A 21785-nucleotide genomic window follows, 5' to 3' on the forward strand; every position below is an offset into this window, starting at 1 on the left:
TTGTCTGCTTTGTTACCCCTGAAGTCCCTTCCCCCTTCTGGTCTGCCCGACGCTATCTGCATTCCTTTCCCCTGCCTACCTTCCCCCCCTCTACCTTCCATTTCCCATAAGACGTGTGTCTTTGCTATGCAACGCGCCAATAATGTTATTGTGTACTCTCTTGTTTTTCTCCTATACCTATACTTGTAACTGTAACTGAGTTAACTTTTGTAACCTGTAACCCACTGATCCTCATGTAAAGCACTCCGATACCTCCGGGTCTAGCCAGAGCTATATAAAACTCTGCAAATAAGACTGGGGACAATCTCTTTGACTTTTGAGTGCTCAAGCAGCAGCTTTGTGATGTGCAAGTGGGGTATGTGACAACTCCTCCCCCTTGTTAACTCAAAATGGCCTATCCTGCTAATCTCCATCTTCCCTTTGTCTTCCTGTCTGGAAGCAATACACAAAGACTAACTGCCAGTTACACCTAGTCATGTGGCCCAGGAACAAGCTGCAGGCACCAAATGGTTAGGAGAAGAAAATGCCAACTTTCTAAAAGTGCAAAAAGAACAGATGATCGACGGAATGCAGAACAAATCAAACATTCACCCCCAGTCATATATATCTGGTTAAAATCCATCTTTTTTTTTTGTGTGCACGCCATGCCATTCCAGTTTAGACCCAGCCATATGCAAACCAGTCTTGACCCTGCTCCACATGGGAACAGTCTAGCCCGAACTGCCAGGCCAGGTCCTCCCTGGACCAGAAACTAGCATCCTGGGACCAGTTTCAGGTATCACCCCTCATCAGCCAGGCTAGCTTGAATCTGGTGGCATAGCGAGCACGGGACCCACGTCTGGGCATACCCTTACAACTTAGGGTGGCAAATGCAAAAAGAACCGTTGATGGACGGAATGCAGAACAAATCAAACATTCACCCCCAGTCACAGATCTGGGTTAAATCCAAATGATTTTTTGCACGCCATGCCATTCCAGTTTAGACACAGCTATATGCAAATCAGTTTTGACCCTCCACCCCATGGGCCAAATTGTTTTGTGAGCAGTAGCCCTGCGTGCTGGTAAGTGCCGTCATTCGGCTCCACATGGCATTGTCTACATCTTCCGGTCCGGAAGTGACATGCACAGTGCCTACATGGGTGCCACCCCAGATCGCTGATGTCCATTTCTTTTCACGACTTTCTATGCCATGCGAGCAGAGCGACGAAGAACACTGACCACTGCTCTGGAACATTAGGGCCCTGAGAAAGCAAAGACCTGTTCGTAGAAATTGGCAAATCCTTTGGCACACTCTGAGAGTCCCATAAATGGTACCCCTGGTACCTAGGACCTGAGGTGCTAAAGAAGGTCCCTAAGGGTAGCAGCACAAATTGTGTCACCCTAAGGGACTCCCTCACCAAGCACATGCAGGGCTGCCATTGCAGGCTACGTGTCTTGATGCAGATAAAAGTGAAAACACGACACGTCGCACATCCCTTTGTGCCACGTCCCCCAACACTGCATGGAATATTTGTAAGCCACCCCAACAGCAGGCCTGACAGCCCTAAGGTTGGGTGCTGAATATTAGATGGGAGGGCATACCTGCATGAGCAGATATGCCCCTGTGCTGGTCAGTCCTATTACTACCAGTACAAGTCAGCAGGGAAGTCATTTTAACACACGGGCTGGACACTGGTGAAAACGAGTTACCCAGTTACATGTCGGCCTCACTGAAGATAGTGAAGTTTGGTATCAAACATCTTGCATTGATACACCCACACTGATTCCAGTGATTTATTTCCTAATATATGCACCCAGAGGGCACCTTAGAAGTGCCCAGTGAAAACTCTTCAGCCTCTGGTGTGCTCCCTGACTGGTTTCTGCCAGCCTGCCACACAAGACACTGTTCTGACCTCCTAGGGTGACAGCCTCTGCTCTCAGGATACCCAGAACAAAAGCCTGTTTGGGAAGTGGGTAAAACACCCCCTCCCACAGGATGACCTGCTGATCAGCCTTCCTAGGCCGGCAAGCTTCAAAGAGCTGAAGCATTTGAAATGCAAATCTGTCTCCCCCTCACAAGAGAGGAAGCCGACCCCCTAGTCCAGAGCCCGTTTGGCACCTGGACAGGTAGGCAGGGGCGTAGCTTCAGGGGGGCTGTTTGAGATGTCACACCCCCCTAATAAATAAATTTTTGGTACATAGTTGGGTACAGGTCCTTTTAGTCGGGTATGGAGATGTGTCTGTCTGATTTCACAAGGAATTTTCACATACAAAACACACATACACACACTCTCCCTGTCTCGGTTTTCTACAAAAATGTTGATTCGATTACAAAAATGAGTTTTCCCTCACTTAGTACCCCTACCAATCTGCATTCCTCTCACTTACCACTGCCCCTTAACCCCCTCCCATGCACCCTGCCCACGTATAATGTGTTTTAACATTAAATGCCAGCGTGATTGGAGAATCTAAGCTCATCGTACTCCCCCTCCTCCCCCCTCCCCCCCCCCCCAAGTCTTACAGACTAAGTTACGCCACTGTAACTTGGGAAAATTAGCTAGTCAGGTAGGCGCGCCACCCCAAGGATCAGCACAAGATAAGTTCGAGTAAGATGGACTGGCACTGATCCGGATGCAGGCCTGGATCCTCGGGGGTCCTCCGGCTCCGGAGCCGCCAGCATCGAAGGCCCAGGACCCCCAACCAGCTTTGCGGCCTGAAGGCGTGCTGGGGAGTCGGGCTGCCTCAAGTTGGAGTGGAGGGCTTCGTAAAATGCATGAAGCTAGGCAGGGGACGCTCCTGGAAATGGAGGGAGGCGCGGAGTCGCCCCAGAAGTAGGCACTGAAGATGGAGCCTTCGAGTGACGACGCTCCGGGTCCCGCGTCACGAAAGCCGACCGATGGGAAGAAAGCAAATAGCACCCGGTGCTTCTTCGCCTTCTTCTTGTGCTTCGACTTACTTGAAGACTTTGAGGGCATCGAGTCTCGAAACCTTCCTCTCGAGGCCGGGAACGATGTGGAGCCGACTGCCGGACCTCCAAGAGCTTTCGGGACTGCTACCACAAAGACTCTGGATTCATGGTCCGGCAGTTGGAGCATGACTTCGGATCGTGGTCACGCTCCTGGCACCAGAGGAACACAAGGTGCGGGTCTGTCACAGACATCAGCCTGTGACAGGCATCGCAAGGGTTGAAGCTGGTCCGGTGTTGTCACCAGGAGTCGAAGACTCAAAAAAGAAGTTGACAAAACATTGAAAAAGTTTAGTCAAAAAGTGACTAAAGGGATAGCTCTCTCCAGATCAGCGCTAGGCCGGTGCGGAAAAAAGAAAGAACTGACGTCAGCGTGCAGGGGAGGTGTCTAAATAGGCACGCGACTTCATCTTGACGAACATGATGCCGACGACGGATGCGGAGTCGACCGATGCTACCTACCGCCGCTCAAGAGTACTGCTATAAAAAAATTCTCCGGATCAAGTCGGACGCCTAGGAGTAATTCTATAGTAAGGAATCTATAACTAAATGTCTCTTTCAGATTAGGAAGGTTTAGGTCTTGTAAAAGATTTATATTGCCAGGTCGAAATGGCAGTTTAAAAACTGCACATAAAAGCTGCAATGGCAGGCCTCAGACATGTTTGTAGCATTTAATTCACATGACCAGAGTACATGTAGTACTACTTTACTAGGGACTTCTAAGTAAATTAAATGTGCCAATTGGGTGTCAGCCAATTCTACAATGTTTTAATGGGAGTGCACAAGGCCTTTAGCACTGGTGTGCAGTCGTAAAGTGTGCATAGTCCTAAAGCCAGCACAAACAAAGTCAGCAAAACAGGAGGATTGAGAACCACACGAAGGATGCCAGGTCTTACAGTGACCAGGCACACGGTCTTCCTGGACGTATGACTGACGTCCCAAGGGGACGGCCATATCACCAGATGGTGGTTGATATCCACCCCCCACCCTAAAATAAAACAACAATTCTGGACCCAACCAATAGGAAAAAGCACAGCATATCAACCCAGAAAAGAATTATACTGCAATCTGTATTTGTCGAGCTGGTAGATTATGTTGGTGAAAACAATATGTTAAAAGGACGCTTCATATGAGCTTCACATAAGTTTCTTAAATAGTAACAGAGATACATTAACCTTTCTGTGGTAAGTTTTCCAGCAGGAACAGGGATGAAATATATTTTTTTAAATGTCATGGAATGTGAAAAGGTGTTAAATAAATGTTTCTTTAAACCTACCTGATTGTGCATGTCTGTTGTGCGACTTGTGAGTCACAGGACTTTCTAACACTTTGGCCATAGTAGCAAGCTTGCTGGCTGCATTCATAATTTTTTTCTCAGCACTGTTAGGAAATGCAGACATTATTAGTGAAAGATAGGCATTTCAATAAGTCTTTAATTACAGTTTTCTTTTTTTGAACATGATCAATGTAATGGAGCAACAAATACATGAAAATAACAGAACTGCCACGTGGAACCAACTGTGCTGTTATTAAGATAATAAGCAGATGTTAAGCCAAATATACAACCAGACACCAACGTACATGGGTCTATTGAGCGAAAAAATTCTTGAATCAGAGAGGCTCTTGACAAGGTGTTGCTACTTAAAAATATGACTATATGTATCGCGAAATGCCGTCTGTTCCCTGGTATACCCAATAATTAACTCATATCAAAAGAAAATGCAAAAGACTCAAGAGACTCTGGAGATACAACTATTCATAAGCTGGGAAGAAACATACAAATCGGAACTCAGGACATATAAAGAGCTTTTGAAAACCTGTAGGGACTCAACAAAATCTTGACTGCTAATAATCCCACTAGAGAACTTGTTGCAGTTTATAAGTATTAATAGTAAAAAGCAATCATCATTTGTCGAAAGACTCTCCTATGCAAATGTTTTGTTCAGATCTAGCGGATTTCTTTCAGACCAAGATCACTTCTATTTTATTGACATTCACACCTACATGAACTCTAACAGAAAGATTATAGCGAGACATGCCTCTGTGGAAAGACTGGTCTGACTTTAGCATTATTACTGAGAAGGATGCGATTTCAAAATCTCCATGATCAAAACAGGCTCTGGTCCTATCAGGATTTTTAACAAGATGGCCCCCCTTCTTTCTCCCTGGATTACCATGATGTGTATCAACATCATAAACAATAAGTGGTACCTGCTTTTTGCAAATCTACATTACTAATGCCACTACTGAAAAAGGAAATACTTGACCCACATGTTCTTTCCAATTATTGCCCTATTTCTCTTCTCCCACTTTTTGCAAAAATCCTGAAAAGCTGGGTCAATGCGCAGTGAGCCTCTTAGCAAGAGGATAATAGTGTGTTTGGCAAGCACCAATCAGGCTTTCGATCCTGCTTTAGAATGCAAACTGTACTTACAGCAGCTACTAATGATATACAGATGATTTAGGACGCTGAAGTTCTGCAACACTTATACTCCTTGACTTGTCCGCTGTGTTTGATGCGGTTTCACATGCTATCCTACTGGGAGGACTTGCCGTTATTAGTGTGTGAGAGACAAGACCAAGACACTCAGATGGTTTGAATCATTTTTCGAAAAATGATCGCAGGTATTGCAGATGGCAACCTTTTGCACAGTCTTTAAAGACATCACTTGGGGTGTTCTGCAGCGGTCAGCTCGCAACTCTACGCTTTTCTTTTTTTTTTTTTAACATACATGGGCCCCCTCCGCCACGGCAATCCTGATTAACTCTTTTAGATTATAATTCTACAGGTACGCAGATAACCCTCACATTACCATCCGCAAGGAGGGTGATATTACTGAGCTACAGGTCAAATTTAGCGGTTGCATGATTAAGGCGGCCAGTTGGATGAATGATAACTCTTATCTAGTCTCCTATGTGGTTGCCCCATTATCTGGGCAACTGCCTGGTACTTGCAACGTCTGCTCGGAATCTAGGGGTACTTTTGGACAACAGACTCTCATGAGCAGCATATTACAAAATTGATGTATACATTCTTCCTGCTCTTGAGAGAACTCAGAAAAATTATTCACTTCATTCCTCAATGCTCCAGACAGACGTAGGTGCAAACCCTGGGGTTAAGCAGACTGGACTATTGTGATGCACTATATGTATGGTTTCCAGAGTACCTCACTGATAGGTTACGACTCATACAAAATCCAGAAGCCAGGTTGATCTTTGGGAGGAGTTAGTTTGACAGTGTCACCCTCCCCGCCCTCCTCCCCCCCCCCACACCCATACAGCTTCACTGGTTCCCTATCAAGATGAGATGCCAGTTCAAGGCCCTCTGTACAGCTCACAAAGCTCTCTATCCGGGAACTTGAGCCTTGTATATCTCTGACATGTTTAAAAGATACAGCCCTCCCAGATTGCTTTGCTCCACCTCTGCAGTTCTGATTATAGTACCGAAGTTTCGAAAAACACATCTGAGTGGGAAACCTTTCTCTGTAGTGACCGTACAGACTTGAAACAGACTGCCTCTTGAGGTACGCCTAGAGCCTCGTTTTCTCTTTTATTTTTAAAGTTTTATTTATATCATTTTTTCCCTTTAATACCAATCAGTACAATTTAGGTCCACAATTTACATAGTAGCCAAAAGTGAAAGTTAATTCTTGATATAAACATTTTCCCTGTGTCTATTACAGATTGAGTGTGGGTACTCTATTACCTGTATCTTTCAATGTTCTGGCGAAGGCTCTTGTTCGGTTTGTGAACTTACCCTAAGTTCTTGCTAATAATAATGCTAATAATAAGTAGGATTGAAAGGTTGCCATATGTTAAGCAGCCTAGATGATGGGGTTGGAGTTAGGCATATAATTCACTGTTGGTATTGCAATATGTCAAGCTAAACATCCATCTCTTTAGTGTCGGTGGTTACATACTCCCCCATGTTTTGCGACTTCCCTCTTGGCGAGTAAGAGTGCTTTTGCGCAGAAGCATCTGGAGGGTTTGGGGAGGTTCTTGACAAATCCCAGTAATGCCATCAGGGGATCGGGGAGGGTGGGTCGGTCAATCATTTGTGTAAGTTTCTCAAATACCTGTTTCCAAAAGTGGGCCACCTTGTCGCACGTCCATGTCAAATGTGCGAAATCTGCCATCGAGATTCCTCACCGTAGGCACGTGTGTGGTCGGGTTGGATCCATGCGATGGACCCTAGCTGGGGTAACATATGCCCGGCGCAAGAATTTGAAATGTAGTATCTTATGCATGTGGTTAAAGGAGACTCTGCGAGTTTGTGCGCAACAGTAATGCCACTGTGCGTCTGTGAGAAGTTGACCCAAATCCTGTTCCCAAGCCTTTCGTACCTTCTCTTCCCGGGGCGGGAGGAGTGCTACCGCGGCCCTATACATTTTGGACATTAGGTGTTCTTCGCTGCTATCCTTAATAAGGAGTGTCAGCGGTGAGAAATCCGACGGTTCAATGGGGTAGCTAGGAATTTGCAATCTCAATGCTCTTTGCAATCAATATAATATGAACTGTTCCATGACGGTAGCCTCCTTTAATCAGGTGTCTTTGCTTCAGGAGTAAATATGGTTGTTGGGGAAAAAGGTCCCCAAATGTTTCCAGTTCGAATTTTTTTAGGGTGAGCTTTACCGTCCGTTCCTGAGTGATGGGAATCCATAAATTCTATGTCAGGACCGGAGGCGAGGATTATGCCTTCTTTCTTCACTTTATTTTTACAGCAGTGTGAAAGAACTAACAATACTACGTTTCCCATGAACCATAGGGAAAAAGTAGTCATTTGTGAAAAACCAATCAAATAAAGAGACAACGTCCAATCAGGGTCTGTAAGGCTCCGCATAGTCCCTTGTTAGTGTACTGTTCTCCTCTCTTTCTTCGCTGCTGCGCAGCCAGTTAAGTCTCCTCAGATTCTTTTCAGGTTTGAGGGGGGCTTGGAAAGTAATGTTTTCACTGGTATTGTTACTATTTTTCTCCGGTATTGACTTGGATGTCAAGCGCGTTCGATTTTAGGAGGCGCCGCTTCTAATTTGTCGAGCGCCGAGTTTGTCAGTGTTTATTTATTTATAAATTTCGTGCTTCAATAAATTTCGACGCGCTGTCTCTTATGTTGGTAACGCTTATTGCGTTGGTTATTAACAGAATTTACCGCGGGAGCGAGGTTTTTCCCTCACTCCTACGCGGTATTGAGCTGGTGTGCAGGCTTCGGTCCTCCCGCCGCCGGGGGGGGGCGCAGGAGGCAGTGACTAGCGCGGCACGTCTCTGGGGTTTTCAAACCGTCTTCCAGAGACGCGTGCGCGATCGCTAAACGGAGACCTGGTGCTGGTGGACGCCATTCACGGTCCGTAATCGGCACGCGAGCCTTAGGCTTTGCTCACGGCCGTTTCTTTTGCTGATTAACGCTCGTCCCTACAATTGAGAGGGTTTACAAGTCTAGTATTGCGCTTAAGCGCGCTGACGCCTCCCTGGGAGGTGTAACGCCCTGAACGTCTCAGGATCGTTTAACAGACACGACAATGAGGACGCAACCACTTGTGAAGGGTTAGTTCTTTTAATGAAGGCAAATAAAATACAAAGAACAAACAAAAGTTATAGTCACTGGAATCCTCCAGGCTAAGTACGTTACCAGCCCACAGCACGGATGGTCCTAACCGTCCTCTGCATATACGCCGATCCCGGCGTATGCCAACAGAGGGCAGAAATGAAATGGCCGACAATGCCAATCGGTAGGCTGTGAGGGGCACGAAGAGTGTTGGGGAGAATCGAGGAGTCAGGGAAACACCCAGCCGGGGTCTCTACCTGAAGGGAGCAGCCGCTCAACCTCTTCCTCAGACTGCACCGGGACGCGGAGTCACCTCCTGGTGATGCGTCACCGATACCCCAATCACAAGCAAGAAGACTGAACCGAGAGCAGCCGCTCGATCGATCCTGTGGACTTCCGAGTCTGTAACGCGGCAAACACCTCCTGGTGTGCGTTACAGCTGGCAGTCCCTGTGTCTCTGGTCGGGCTGGGAGTTACGACTCCAACCAGCAAAAGCGCCACTGCGCTTGGACTCAGCCGAGTCAAAAAGCGAAGCTCAATGGTTGACCGGTAGAGCTTCCGGGTCCTTCACAGGTGACGATGGGGCAAGACACGGCCCAGGGAGTAACGACTCGACCTACCTCCGTTCTTGCCTTACTGGAGCACCACTCCGGAACACTGCTCTTCACGAAGCAGGTACGTCGGTGTAAACACAATATCCGACAGCCTTGTACCTCCCGGTTCCTCCCTTTATAGGGCGTGTTTTCCTTGAGTTATGTAACAGCTCTCCTGTTTACATAAGGGCGTGTTTCCCTTGAGTTATGTAACAGCTCTCCTGTTTACATAAGGGCGTGTTTCCCTTGAGTTATGTAACAGCTCTCCTGTTTATATAAGGGCGTGTTTCCCTTGTATGACAGGAATTCTTGACAGTACATCCTCCCTCTCAGCGGCTCCCCACGGGTCCAGCGCTGGCAGGAAAACGCCGATGGAACAAGGAGACCAAGCGCGGAGCATGAACCCCTTCAGCCGGTTCCCATGAATGCTCCTCCGGGCCATAGCCTTTCCACGCAACCAGGTACCACAGCTTCCCCCTGCGCCATTTGGACGCCCGTATGCCCGACACTTCATACTCCACCTCCGACTCCACGCATACCGGCCTAGGTGTCCCAGACGGCTTGGAGGGTGCTGGTTTGAGCAATGATACATGAAAGACAGGGTGTATCCGCAATGACTGGGGCAAGCACACCTTCACGTTCACGGGACCCATACACTTGGTAATTCGATAGGGGCCCATGTACTTGGGATGGAACACACTGTTCTTTCGAAACCTCATGTTTGTTGTGGATATCCAGACGTAGTCTCCCGTGCGGTACAGTGGCCCGGGCCTTCTCTTCCTATCTGCCGCAGCCTTGTATCTTCTCTTGGCCTCTATTAGGACAGCCCTTGAGCGCATCAACATGTCTTTTATGTGTGCCACCCTGTCCGCTGTGGCGGGAATCCTGTCCTCTCTGAACGGATGTAGAAATGGCAAGAACCTGGGATGTTGGCCATAGTTGCTATAGAACGGAGATGACTGTGTGGAGCTGTGAGTGGCGTTGTTATAGGCTATCTCTGCAACCCATAGCAAGTCGACCCATTCTTCCCTGCCCTGGTCCACAAAACATCGCAGATACTGTTTGAGCGTTTGGTTCAGGCGCTCGGTTTGGCCGTCCGTTTGAGGGTGGTAGCTGGTGGACAGGGCGGTCTTAACATGCAGCGCAGTGCACCAAGTCTTCCAGAATTGCGCAGTAAACTGCGACCCCCGGTCCGACACGATCACCCCAGGTAATCCATGCAGTCGTACCACATTCTTTAGGAGTAGTGACGCCAATTCCCCGGCCGTAGGGACTCTCTTGCAGGGGATGAAGTGCCCCATTTTCGTCAAGTAATCCACCACCACCAGTATTGCCGTCATCCCCTGGTCTACCGGTAGGCCCACCACGAAGTCCAGTGATATGCTATCCCATGGTCTATCCGGGGTCGGAAGTGGATGTAAGAGCCCTTGGGTTCGGCCATGGTCGGCCTTCATGGTAGCACACGTAGGACACTCCTGTCCCCACCTCCTGACATCCACTCTCATGGTTGGCCACCAGAAATGCCGTCCCATGCTAGCCACCGTTTTTTCAAAGCCCAAATGACCTGCGCATGGAGAGTCATGGCACCAGATGAATGCTTGTTTCCTTAGCCTAGGCGTGGGTATCAATAGGCACCTGCCCTTCAGGGGTATCCCGTCCTTCAGCTGCCATTCTCTGTGACTGAGGAGCCACCTCCGCCATGCGAATGACCTGATCCCTCTCTTTATTCCCCTCAGGAAAGTATCCGGTTGGATAACCCCCAATACCATCCTCGGGGAAATGATGGAACGCTCGGTTGCAGGCAATGGTTCCTTAACTGCAGATTGACGGGACAGGGCGTCCGCCTTCCGGTTTTCCGTCCCCGGACGATATGTGATGCGGAAGTTGAACCCCGCAAAGAAGATCATCCACCGCAGCTGCCTGGGAGAAAGGTGTCTAGTGGCCGTCATGAACTGTAGGTTCCGATGGTCCGTGTACACCGATACCACATGTCTTGCCCCCATCAACCAATGCCTCCATTCGGTGAAGGCGTCCTTGATTGCGAGAAGCTCCTTCTCCGCAATATGGTAGTTGCGTTCGGCGTCGTTGAGTTTGCGGGACATGTACGCAACGGGATGAAGCACCCCTGTGTCGTGGTTGCGTTGGGACAAGATAGCCCCCAGCGCCACATCCGACGCGTCCGCTTCCACCACGTAGGGGAGATCCGGATCGGGGTGAGCCAACACCGGCGCCTTACCAAAGGCGCTTTTCAGGGCCTCAAAGGCTTTGTTCGCTTCAGGGGACCAGACAAACTCCTTGGACTTCCTCAGTAGCTGTGTGATTGGGGCCACCACTCCTGAAAATCCATCTATAAACCGCCTGTAAAAGTTGGCGAAGCCAATGAAACTTTGGACGTCCTTCACGCTTTGGGGCACCGGCCATTCTTTCACCGCCTTGATCTTTCGTTCTGCCATCTCCTGTCCCTCTGGACTCAGCATCACTCCGAGGAATTCCACGGATGTGACGTGGAAGTCACACTTGCTGAGTTTACAAAACAGCATGTTTTCCCTCAGCTTTTGGAGCACAGCTTTGACGTGGTGTACGTGCTCCTCCACACTGGACGAATAGATGAGGATGTCGTCGATATATACGACCACGTAGATATCCAACTCCTCTCTGAATACCTCATTCAAAAAGTACTGAAAGGCTGCCGGGGCGTTGCACAGACCGAACGGCATGACGAGGTACTCAAAAAGGCCGAACCTGGTCTTAAAGGCGGTCTTCCACTCGTCTCCGTCCCTCATGCGCACCAGATGGTATGCCCCTTTCAAATCCAACTTGGTGTAGATACGAGCTTTCTTGACCTGTTCCAGAAGTACACTGATGAGAGGCAAGGGGTACCGATTTTTTATGGTTATCGCATTCAATGCCCTAAAGTCCACACAGGCTCTCAGCTCCCCATTAGCCTTCGGGATGAAGAAGAGTGGCGAGGCGGCCGGAGACTTGGACGGGCGGATGAATCCTAGCTTGAGGAGTTTATCCAGGTACCCCCGGAGATGCACGTTTTCAGGCTCCGTCAGGGCATACAGCCTGCCGCTGGGAACGCTGGCCCCTGGCACCAGGTCGATCTGGCAGTCAAACTGTCTATGTGGTGGTAGCACTTCCGCCTTCACCTCATCAAATACATCCTCAAAACTGTGATAAGCCTGGGGGAGAGCCACATCTTTTTCTGCCGCTGTAGCCACCGTCTGACTCCCGCTCTCATCTGCGTCAAGGGATTCCGTTCTTATTCCACAATGCAGGATGCAATACGGTGACGTCATTTCGATGCGATGTGTTGGCCAATCCACAAAGGGGTTGTGTTTCTGTAGCCACGGCAATCCCAATATGACGCCATATTGGGGCGCTCGGATGATGTTAAAATCGATTTGTTCCAAATGGTTCCTCCCATATCTCATCGGAAGGACCCCCGTGTGCTGTCCGATGGGCCCCGTCACCAATCGCCTTCCGTCTACCGCATAGACGTCTTCGGGTACTGCTTTGGGAAGAAGCACTAGCCCTAGCCTGCATGCCTCGTTGTGGTTCATAAACATGACAGTGGCCCCTGAATCCACCATGGCCACAACGGGTATCCACTGGTCATGCACTCCCACGTGCACCGTGATAAACAGGTGTCGTTGTCCCTTAGTGACCGAGTTGGAAAGTGAAGGGATGGATGAGTGACTCCGAGATGCCCCTTCTCTGGTCTTGGAGTCCTCTAGTTTTCCGCCGGTATGTCCACCACGGCTGTTACCGACCGGTTGGCCCGATAACGTGACGTCTTCGGTTTGGCAGGGCATTCACGTACGTAGTGGCCTTTTTTGCCACAATATAGGCACAATCCTTGTTTACGGCGTGACTCTTTCTCCGTGGCTGTGAGGCTCGCTCGTATTGCGCTGATGTCCATGGGTTCTCCCTTGGATGCGGTGGAAGTTTCAGGACTTCCCACCGTCACATAGGATGGAAGGGATATTCCTTTTCTCCCATGATCCCCCTTTCTTTCACTTAGCCTATGTTCCAGCCGTAATACCAGGTTGATAAGGCCCTCACATGTCTTGGGTTGAGGGTCAATATGAGCCACGGCGTCCTTGAGCTCATCGCACAGCCCTTGATGGAAGAGCGCCGTCTGTTTAGCAACAGGCCACTTGGTTTCCGCAACCAGCCTTCGGAACGCGTTGAGATACTGCACCAGGTCGTTGGATCCCTGTCTCAACTCAAGCATTTCACGGTCCGCCGTGTACGAGTCAGCCCTTCTGTCGAATACCTTCAGGAATTCCTCGCGAAAAGCACCCCAATCACATAAGAGGGGGTTGTCCCTGGTCACCAGAGGTACGGCCCATTGTGCCGCGTTTCCAGCCAAATAGGATATAAGGAAAGCCACACGAGCCTGACTCGTGGGGAACGCCTTTGGTTTGCACGATAAATGTAGCGCCACTTGTGTGAGGAATACCTGCACTGTGTTAGGATCCCCACTGTACCTCTCTGGTGTTGCCAAGGGGATGGCTACCGGCATTTCCACTACTACCGCAGGGGTCTGGTTCGTGAGGGAGGTGCTGGGCGTGAGCGGGTCCAATTGGATAGCATCCAGTCTGGCTTTTACATCGGCTGTTTCTTGCCTAGAGGCAGCCACTTCAACTTGCATGGCCGCTAAAGCAGCCAGCACATCATCAAGGGTTGCCATGTCTGTTATCGACCGGGAGACAGTTAGTGTTATTAAGGTCGGATATTTTGTAACGCCCTGAACGTCTCAGGATCGTTTAACAGACACGACAATGAGGACGCAACCACTTGTGAAGGGTTAGTTCTTTTAATGAAGGCAAATAAAATACAAAGAACAAACAAAAGTTATAGTCACTGGAATCCTCCAGGCTAAGTACGTTACCAGCCCACAGCACGGATGGTCCTAACCGTCCTCTGCATATACGCCGATCCCGGCGTATGCCAACAGAGGGCAGAAATGAAATGGCCGACAATGCCAATCGGTAGGCTGTGAGGGGCACGAAGAGTGTTGGGGAGAATCGAGGAGTCAGGGAAACACCCAGCCGGGGTCTCTACCTGAAGGGAGCAGCCGCTCAACCTCTTCCTCAGACTGCACCGGGACGCGGAGTCACCTCCTGGTGATGCGTCACCGATACCCCAATCACAAGCAAGAAGACTGAACCGAGAGCAGCCGCTCGATCGATCCTGTGGACTTCCGAGTCTGTAACGCGGCAAACACCTCCTGGTGTGCGTTACAGCTGGCAGTCCCTGTGTCTCTGGTCGGGCTGGGAGTTACGACTCCAACCAGCAAAAGCGCCACTGCGCTTGGACTCAGCCGAGTCAAAAAGCGAAGCTCAATGGTTGACCGGTAGAGCTTCCGGGTCCTTCACAGGTGACGATGGGGCAAGACACGGCCCAGGGAGTAACGACTCGACCTACCTCCGTTCTTGCCTTACTGGAGCACCACTCCGGAACACTGCTCTTCACGAAGCAGGCACGTCGGTGTAAACACAATATCCGACAGCCTTGTACCTCCCGGTTCCTCCCTTTATAGGGCGTGTTTTCCTTGAGTTATGTAACAGCTCTCCTGTTTACATAAGGGCGTGTTTCCCTTGAGTTATGTAACAGCTCTCCTGTTTACATAAGGGCGTGTTTCCCTTGAGTTATGTAACAGCTCTCCTGTTTACATAAGGGCGTGTTTCCCTTGAGTTATGTAACAGCTCTCCTGTTTACATAAGGGCGTGTTTCCCTTGTATGACAGGAATTCTTGACAGGAGGTCTTGTTTTGGCCTTTAGGCCTGCCATTGAGGGGACATTTCCAGCCCAGATTTTTATCCTGTTGTGTGCTTCTGAAAGGTTTGAACCAGCTTTTGTCCCCTTAGGGCCAGTCACCTTATATAATTGTGGTTAAACAACGCTAAAATATTTTTTAAACTGACACCCAGTTTTGTAACGATTGCCGTTGGGGCATAGCTATTAATTTATCCCTCCCCGGATCGTAATGGAGTATTACGACGACTTTCATGAGGAGGAGGAGGACCCCTTGGCGGACATGCCTTGGGGTGACGGTTTCTATGAGGCTGTTGATACCTCAATCTACAGGGCAGTGGACCAAGCCATTTCACCCTTAGAGGACAGGCTAACAAGGAAAATAGAACAAGCGTTCTTACGCCTGGAGCGTAGACCGGCTCCTCTACCTGCCCCGCCCTCTACTTTTCCGTATAACACGGACCCTCCCCCAGCTAAACACCCATGTGCACCGGGGGTAGACGTAGACGCTTTTGAGCACCTCAAGCAGGCTTTTATTGATAGTCATCCTGCCAGAGGTTCTGGGGTCTCCCTGTCACCAACCCCTGCCCTTCCCCCGGGGTTGCCAGGCCCTTCAGGGGACCCCGATTCCAGTCTGTCTCGATCATGGCTTCCCTCCCGGCCTTCCCAGGATCCTCAGGATCCTTCAGTGCCCTCTGACTCGCAGCCTCCTCCAACAACTTCAGATATGTTAGATCCTAACGACATAGTGCACCCCCTGTTCATCGGACTGGGTGCCAGCTGAAAAAGTAGCGACGTATGTTGCTGAGCATATTAGGCGTCCTCTAGAGAAAGAGGCGAGAAATTGCCTTCGAGCGGAATGTCCGCGTCCTTCCCTCCCTGGAGGGTAAGGTAGCTCTTACACCGGAGATTGACCCTAGAATGTCTACTTTTTTACAGAAATTTATCAGAGATCCAAAAAAGGGAATTGATAGATCTTGGAGGGCGTGCCAAGATAAACTCTTGGATGTCCTAGGTCCAGCCACCAAAATCCTGGACATGGCGGAGGAAGCAAAAGCTTCAGGTTCCATGATCTCTCCCGAGATGCTATCCGGCTGGGCTCAGTGGGTAGTATTTTTTCTGGGCAATGCTAACTGCACCCTTTCCACCGAACGGCGTAGGTCCCTCCTTATCAAAATATACCCGAAACTCGGTGACCTTGCAGATTCGGAGGCGGGTGCCATTGCCCAAGGAGGACTGTTCGGTGAACCCTTCATTAAGGAACTGGGCAAGTTTGTCATCACCTTTACCTCTTTAGACAGGGCCCAGTCCACTATTAAAAAAGTGTTCCCTCGTGTTTTTCGAGGGGCCGGTCGAGGTAGGGGCCGCTCGACCGGTCGGCAGAATCACCAAACCGGCCAGAGAGGCCCCGACAGTATCAGGACCAGTCCAAATTTGGTAACTTCTACCCCACCAGAGGTCGCCGAGGAAAAGGCAGAGGTTTCAGAGGAGGAACATCCAGCACAAACTCCGGTGAGTGTTCACCCTTTTTCCCCATAAAACATAGGGGGCGGCTGGCCAGTTGTTACGAGGCATGGTTATCCATCACACACGTGGGTGCTTCAGACAGTGAGGGGGTTCCATATAGAATTTGTCGGAAACCCAGTGCAGCATGCCCCTCCACGGCCCAGTCAGTTTTCACTACACGATGCAGGTCTGGTGGATGAGGAAGTGTCTTCACTTCTCCACAAAGGCGTCATTTCGCGCGCGTCGCCCCACCCGCGCGGGTTTCTCAGCAACATCTTTTTGGTCTGGTCGACAAGACCGACGGGGGCAAACGCCCGTTTATAAATTTAAGCGAGTTCAACGAATGGTTGGTATACCGCCATTTCAAAATGGAAGGGATTCACCTCCTGCGAGATGTCTTGCGCCCCCAAGATTGGATGGTCTGCTTGGACCTGAAAGACGCTTATCTGGTGATCCCGATTTTTCCACCGCATCGCCGTTTTCTTCAGTTTGCCTGGTGCCATCAGGTTTACGGCTCTCCCTCTCGGTCTCTCTTCAGCGCCCTGGTGTTTCACCAAGGTGCTCAAGCCGGTTGTGGACTTTGAGAGCGCGAGGCGTCAGACTGATTGTTTATCTGGACGACCTCCTCTTGATGGCGTCCTGCCCACTTCTTTTGACAGAGCAACTTCAAATGACAATGACTCTTCTTCAGGATCTCAGTTTTGTGATCAATGGGAAAAAATCCGGCTCAGTCCGTTACCTTCTTGGGGTTCGTCATAGACTCAACTTCCTTCACTCTGAGTTTACCGGCCAAAAAGCTTGCAAAGATTCGCCACAAGTTGCGTCGGGTTCTGGCCACACAGCTGGTGTTGTTTCGTCAGTTGGCGCGAGTAGTGGGGCTCCTCTCGGCTTCCATTCAGGCAATCTTTCCGGGTCCTCTCCACTACAGGGCCCTCCAACGCCTCAAGGCGTACTTTCTGCGCAAAGGATATCCGTACTCCCACAAAGTAAACTTGTCAGACGAAGCGCGGAGCGAAATCCAATGGTGGTTAACCCGCATGGAACGGAAGAGCGATCTTCGGGGCTGTTCCGGATCTGGTTATAGAATCCGACGCGAGCAGACTTGGTTGGGGCGCACGTTGCGGAGACCTGTCCACGGGGGGCTTGTGGTCTCCAGAAGAACAGAAATTACATATAAATTGTCTTGAACTTCTGGCAGGCTTGTTTGCCGTAAGATGTTGGACGAGAGATTCCGTGCAGTCGTGTGTGCTCCTAAAAATAGACAAAGTGTCAGCAGCCCGTTACATCAACCATTTAGGAGGCACCAAGTCGAAAGCTCTCTCGGACCTAGCGGCGAGTTTCTGGCAATATTGCCTGGACAGTCAGGTGTCCGTCACGGCGGAGTATCTTCTGGGCCGCGACAATGTGGAGGCAGACTTCCAGTCCCGACACTTTCGCGATTCCAGCCTCTGGAAGCTGGACCGCTCGGTCTTTGTTTCCCTCAACGACCTTTGGGGTCCTTTTACGGTGGACCTATTTGCGTCCCGTCTGGACCACCAGCTCCTGAGGTTTTTCAGTTGGAGGCCCGATCCTCGGGCGACGGCCACGGATGCGTTTCTCCAAGATTGGAGCAAGGAACTGAGCTATGCGTTCCCTCCGTTCGCGATGATCACCCGGTCGACCGCTCAGGTCTGCAGGCAACAAGCGGATTTAGTCTTAATCACCCCTCTGTGGAGATCTCAAGTGTGGTTTCCAGTTCTTCTGGAACTTTCCTGGGATTTTCCAATCCTACTCCCCCGGCTTCCAGATCTTCTCAAGGGTCCGGACTGCTCTCCTCACCCTCTGATATCCACGAACTCGCTGTGTCTCATGGCGTGGAGGATTTCAGGGGTAGATGGCAAACCCCGGGACTTTTGCGAGCGGCTAAGGAGCTCATCTCCAAAGCCTGGGCGGACAGTACAGTTAAAAGGTACAGGTCCGTGTGGGGCAGATGGTCCCGTTGGTGTTTGCGAAGGGGTTTCGATCCCTTGGTCGCGGACGTGGTCCACGTTGTGAATTTCTTGGCACGCCTTGCGTCAGACGGAATGGCCTACCGGTTGGTTAACACTTTCAGGTTGGCCATCTCCTCCGGCCATATCCCGGTGGCCGGATCTCCTGTGGGGGAGCATCCTTTGGTCTGCAGACTCTTGAGAGGCATTCGTCTCTCCTTGCCGCTGGAACCACGTTATTCGGCTTTATGAGATGTCAATCAAGTCTTAAATCTTTTCCTTTCATGGCAACCTAACAGGTTTCTATCCCGTAAGTAGTTGTCGGCGAAACTTGCAATGCTCTTATGCCTGGTGTCTTGCCGTCGAGTGTCCGACGTCCGGGCTCTGGATATTTCTAGTCGGATGTTCATTCCAGATGGAGTGACTTTTACCCTTTTACGCCGTACCAAGTGCCACACGAGGGTCGTCTCTTACCCTGAATTCCCTGACTCTCCTAAACTTTGTGCAGTTCGCGGTCTCAAAGCGTACGAGGAAATGAAGGAGGAATACCGTCGTCCGGGAGAGCGTCAGCTTCTCATTGCGCTCCGGAAACCCTTTAAAACGGTTTCCTCACCCATCATTGCTAGATGGGTTCGTTGGGAGATGTTGGAAGCGGGCATTAGCCTCAGACTGTTTGGTGCGCATTCTGCAAAGGGAGGTATGGCATCTAAAGCCTTCGGCTTGGGTGCCTGCTTGGAGGATATCCTCAATGCGGCGGATTGGTCCCCGGATTCCACCTTCAAGCGTTTTTACTTCAAGCCAATTCTAAATATGGCTCATCTGGTTGTGGGCAAGCTTTAAACAAGCATAATCCTCGCCTCCGGTCCTGACATAGAATGAAAAATGTCCTAACTATCGTAACGGAAAGTTTCAATTCTATTAAGGACTCGGAGGTGAGGATTATCCCGCCCTATGCTCTTGGAAGAGACCCTCCCCGTATGGAAGTAAGTATATATTTTCTCTTCTGTCATCCCTTTGTGGCAGGCTGTTGGGGGTTGCGGCTCTGGTGAATTGCTGTAATTATTCAATTTGGCTGAATTTTTTCTTATACGAATGACTTCTAGGGTTGTAGTTTCCTCTGGTAATACTCCCTCGTTTGTTGCAGGTTCGGATACCCACAAACAAGATTCCTAAAGATGAGGATTGGACTGTCTTCGCGCTCTGAAAGAGGAGAACAGGACACTAACAAGGGACTATGCGGAGCCTTACAGACCCTGATTGGACGTTGTCTCTTTATTTGATTGGTTGTTTTTTACAAATGACAAATTTTTCCCTATGGTTCATGGGAAACGTAGTATTGTTAGTTCTTTCACGCTGCTGTAAAAATAAAGTGAAGAAAGAAGGCATAATCCTCGCCTCCGAGTCCTTAATAGAATTGAAACTTTCGGTTACGATAGTTAGGAAATTTTTCATTCCCTGCTAATGGGAGGGATGAGGAGTACAGTAGTTGCATCCCGGTTGCCCGAGTCTGTTGTTTCCAGGCCCAGCTAGTCATGGAAAGTGTTTCCAGGCCCAGCTAGACTTGTGGGTCGCGAGCCATGCCCACCGGCAATAGAGCCTATAGCGGGGTGGGGTGCACAAAGTCAGCTTCGGGCCGTAGATAAGGAATGCGGGCGTCAGAATGAAACCAGTGACGTGAAAAGCTGCATTGTGATATCAAATAATTGAGTCGAAAGTTGGGGATCTCAAACCCCCCTCTTTCATATGGTAGTGTTAGGACGTCCGAGCTGACTCTGGGCTGTCTGCTCCCTCCCCCCCCCAGCCCCCCCAATACCAGTCTTATCAGTTAATATCGCAAAGTGGCGAAAAAAGCTTCTATACACCAGTTTTGGGATGTCCTGGAAAAGTTATAAAAAGCACGGGAGAACGACCATTTTAATCAGGGCAATTCTCCCGGCCATCAAGAGGGGTAGCTTCAGCCAACGGTCTATTTTATCACTTAAGTCTGTCATTGCTGGGCCGTAGTTAAGTTGAAGGATCTGTGACGGGTCTTGGTGAATGCTTAAATATTTGAGTCGTCACACCATGTTTGTGGGTATTTCGTGCTATGTGTGGAGGGGGCCTCAGTCAGGGGATAAATCTCGGATTTACTCTAATTTATGTGCAGTCCCGATAGGGCGATGTAGCGTGTGACTTCGCGTAGAATCGGGTCAAGGTTATCGTCTGGATGTCGCACATAGAGGATGATGTCGGCAGCGTAGAGTGTCAACAATAAGGGCCCTGTTTTAAACTGTATTCCCCGGTGTGAGTGATTATTTTGCAGGTGTCGTACAAGAGGGTCCACCGCTATGATATACAGCAAGGGGGGGAGGGGCATCCCTGCCGTGTTCCCCTCGACGGGGTGAAGGAGGGTGTTAGAAAGCTGTTTAATCTCACGCGGGCCGAGTGGTGCGTGTATGACAGGGATATTACTGAAATTAACCTGGGTGGTATACCCAATCTTAACAGTGTGGCATTAAGAAAGGGCCACTCCAGTGAATCAAAGGCTTTTTCGGCGTCCAATAGGACCGCCGCAGCCGGGAGCGAGGGGTTGATCCTGTGGAGGGTAGCGTAGAGTGTGCGCAGGTTTAGCGCAGTAGATTTGTGCAGGATAAAGCCTGATTGGGCGGGTGACATCATCTGGTATATTCTCAAAGATAGTCTGTTGGCCAGCATTTTTTTGCCCACATTTTGTAGTCAAACTTCAATAGCGAGAGGGGTCTATAGGAACCGCATAGTTGTGTGTCTTTTCCTGGCTTGGGAAGGAGTGTGATGACCGCTTCCCTCATTGTTGGCGGAAGTTCACCCGCCTCTATGGCTTCTTGGTATACGTTGATTAAATGCGGGGACAACGTTCTTTTGAATATCTTATAAAAGCATCCTGGGAACCCATCGAGGCCAGGCGCTTTAGAGCCGTCCATGTCCTCAATTACTTGCGTCACTTCATCTACTGTAAATGGTTCAGCTAAGAAATCTCTATGCATGTCCTCCAGCCAAACCAGGGCAACCTCGTCTAAATATGTATTACTGGACAGCAAGCCCTGGGTGACTTTAATTGAGTATAAGTCCATGTAGTACGCTAATACACTACTGCTGATACCCTCGCAGTCAGTTATCAGTTCTCCATCCTCGCCCTGTAACCTTGTGATGTATGTCGGTCCTCGGTTGGGGCGCTCGCCTTCCCCATATCTCCTGGCAGTGGCATGCTTCCCCAAAAAGTGTACTTCTCGTTCTGCTGTCTCTTGAAACTCAGACAGCAACGCCGCCCTCTGCCTAAGACCAGATGGGGTTCGGGACACCTCTCGGTCTGTGTCTATTGCTGTCAATTTGGCCTCAATTCCCACCAATATGTGTCGCAAGTCCCTTAGTATACCTGCACTCTTGTGTAAGCTTGGAATACCTCCCATAGTGTGGCCTTGGTCGTGACTGAGTCTGTATTTAATTCAAAGTAT

At 49.8% G+C, this 21785-nt stretch overlaps 1 protein-coding gene across 2 annotated transcripts in view; it reads right to left on the reverse strand.

The window, feature by feature from the left end:
• The window catches only part of CEP152 (centrosomal protein 152), a 725831-nt gene that overhangs the window by 28628 nt on the left and 675418 nt on the right, over positions 1 to 21785 (reverse strand). For both annotated transcript variants that reach the window (XM_085644215.1, XM_085644214.1), the window contains exon 27: positions 4221 to 4324. In XM_085644215.1, the coding sequence (XP_085500341.1) occupies positions 4221 to 4324 (104 nt within the window). The remainder of the gene's footprint in view (positions 1 to 4220; positions 4325 to 21785) is intronic.

The sequence above is a fragment of the Triturus cristatus genome, chromosome 3_1 (assembly GCF_964204655.1).
Source record: "Triturus cristatus chromosome 3_1, aTriCri1.1, whole genome shotgun sequence".
NCBI classification, from domain to species: domain Eukaryota; kingdom Metazoa; phylum Chordata; class Amphibia; order Caudata; family Salamandridae; genus Triturus; species Triturus cristatus.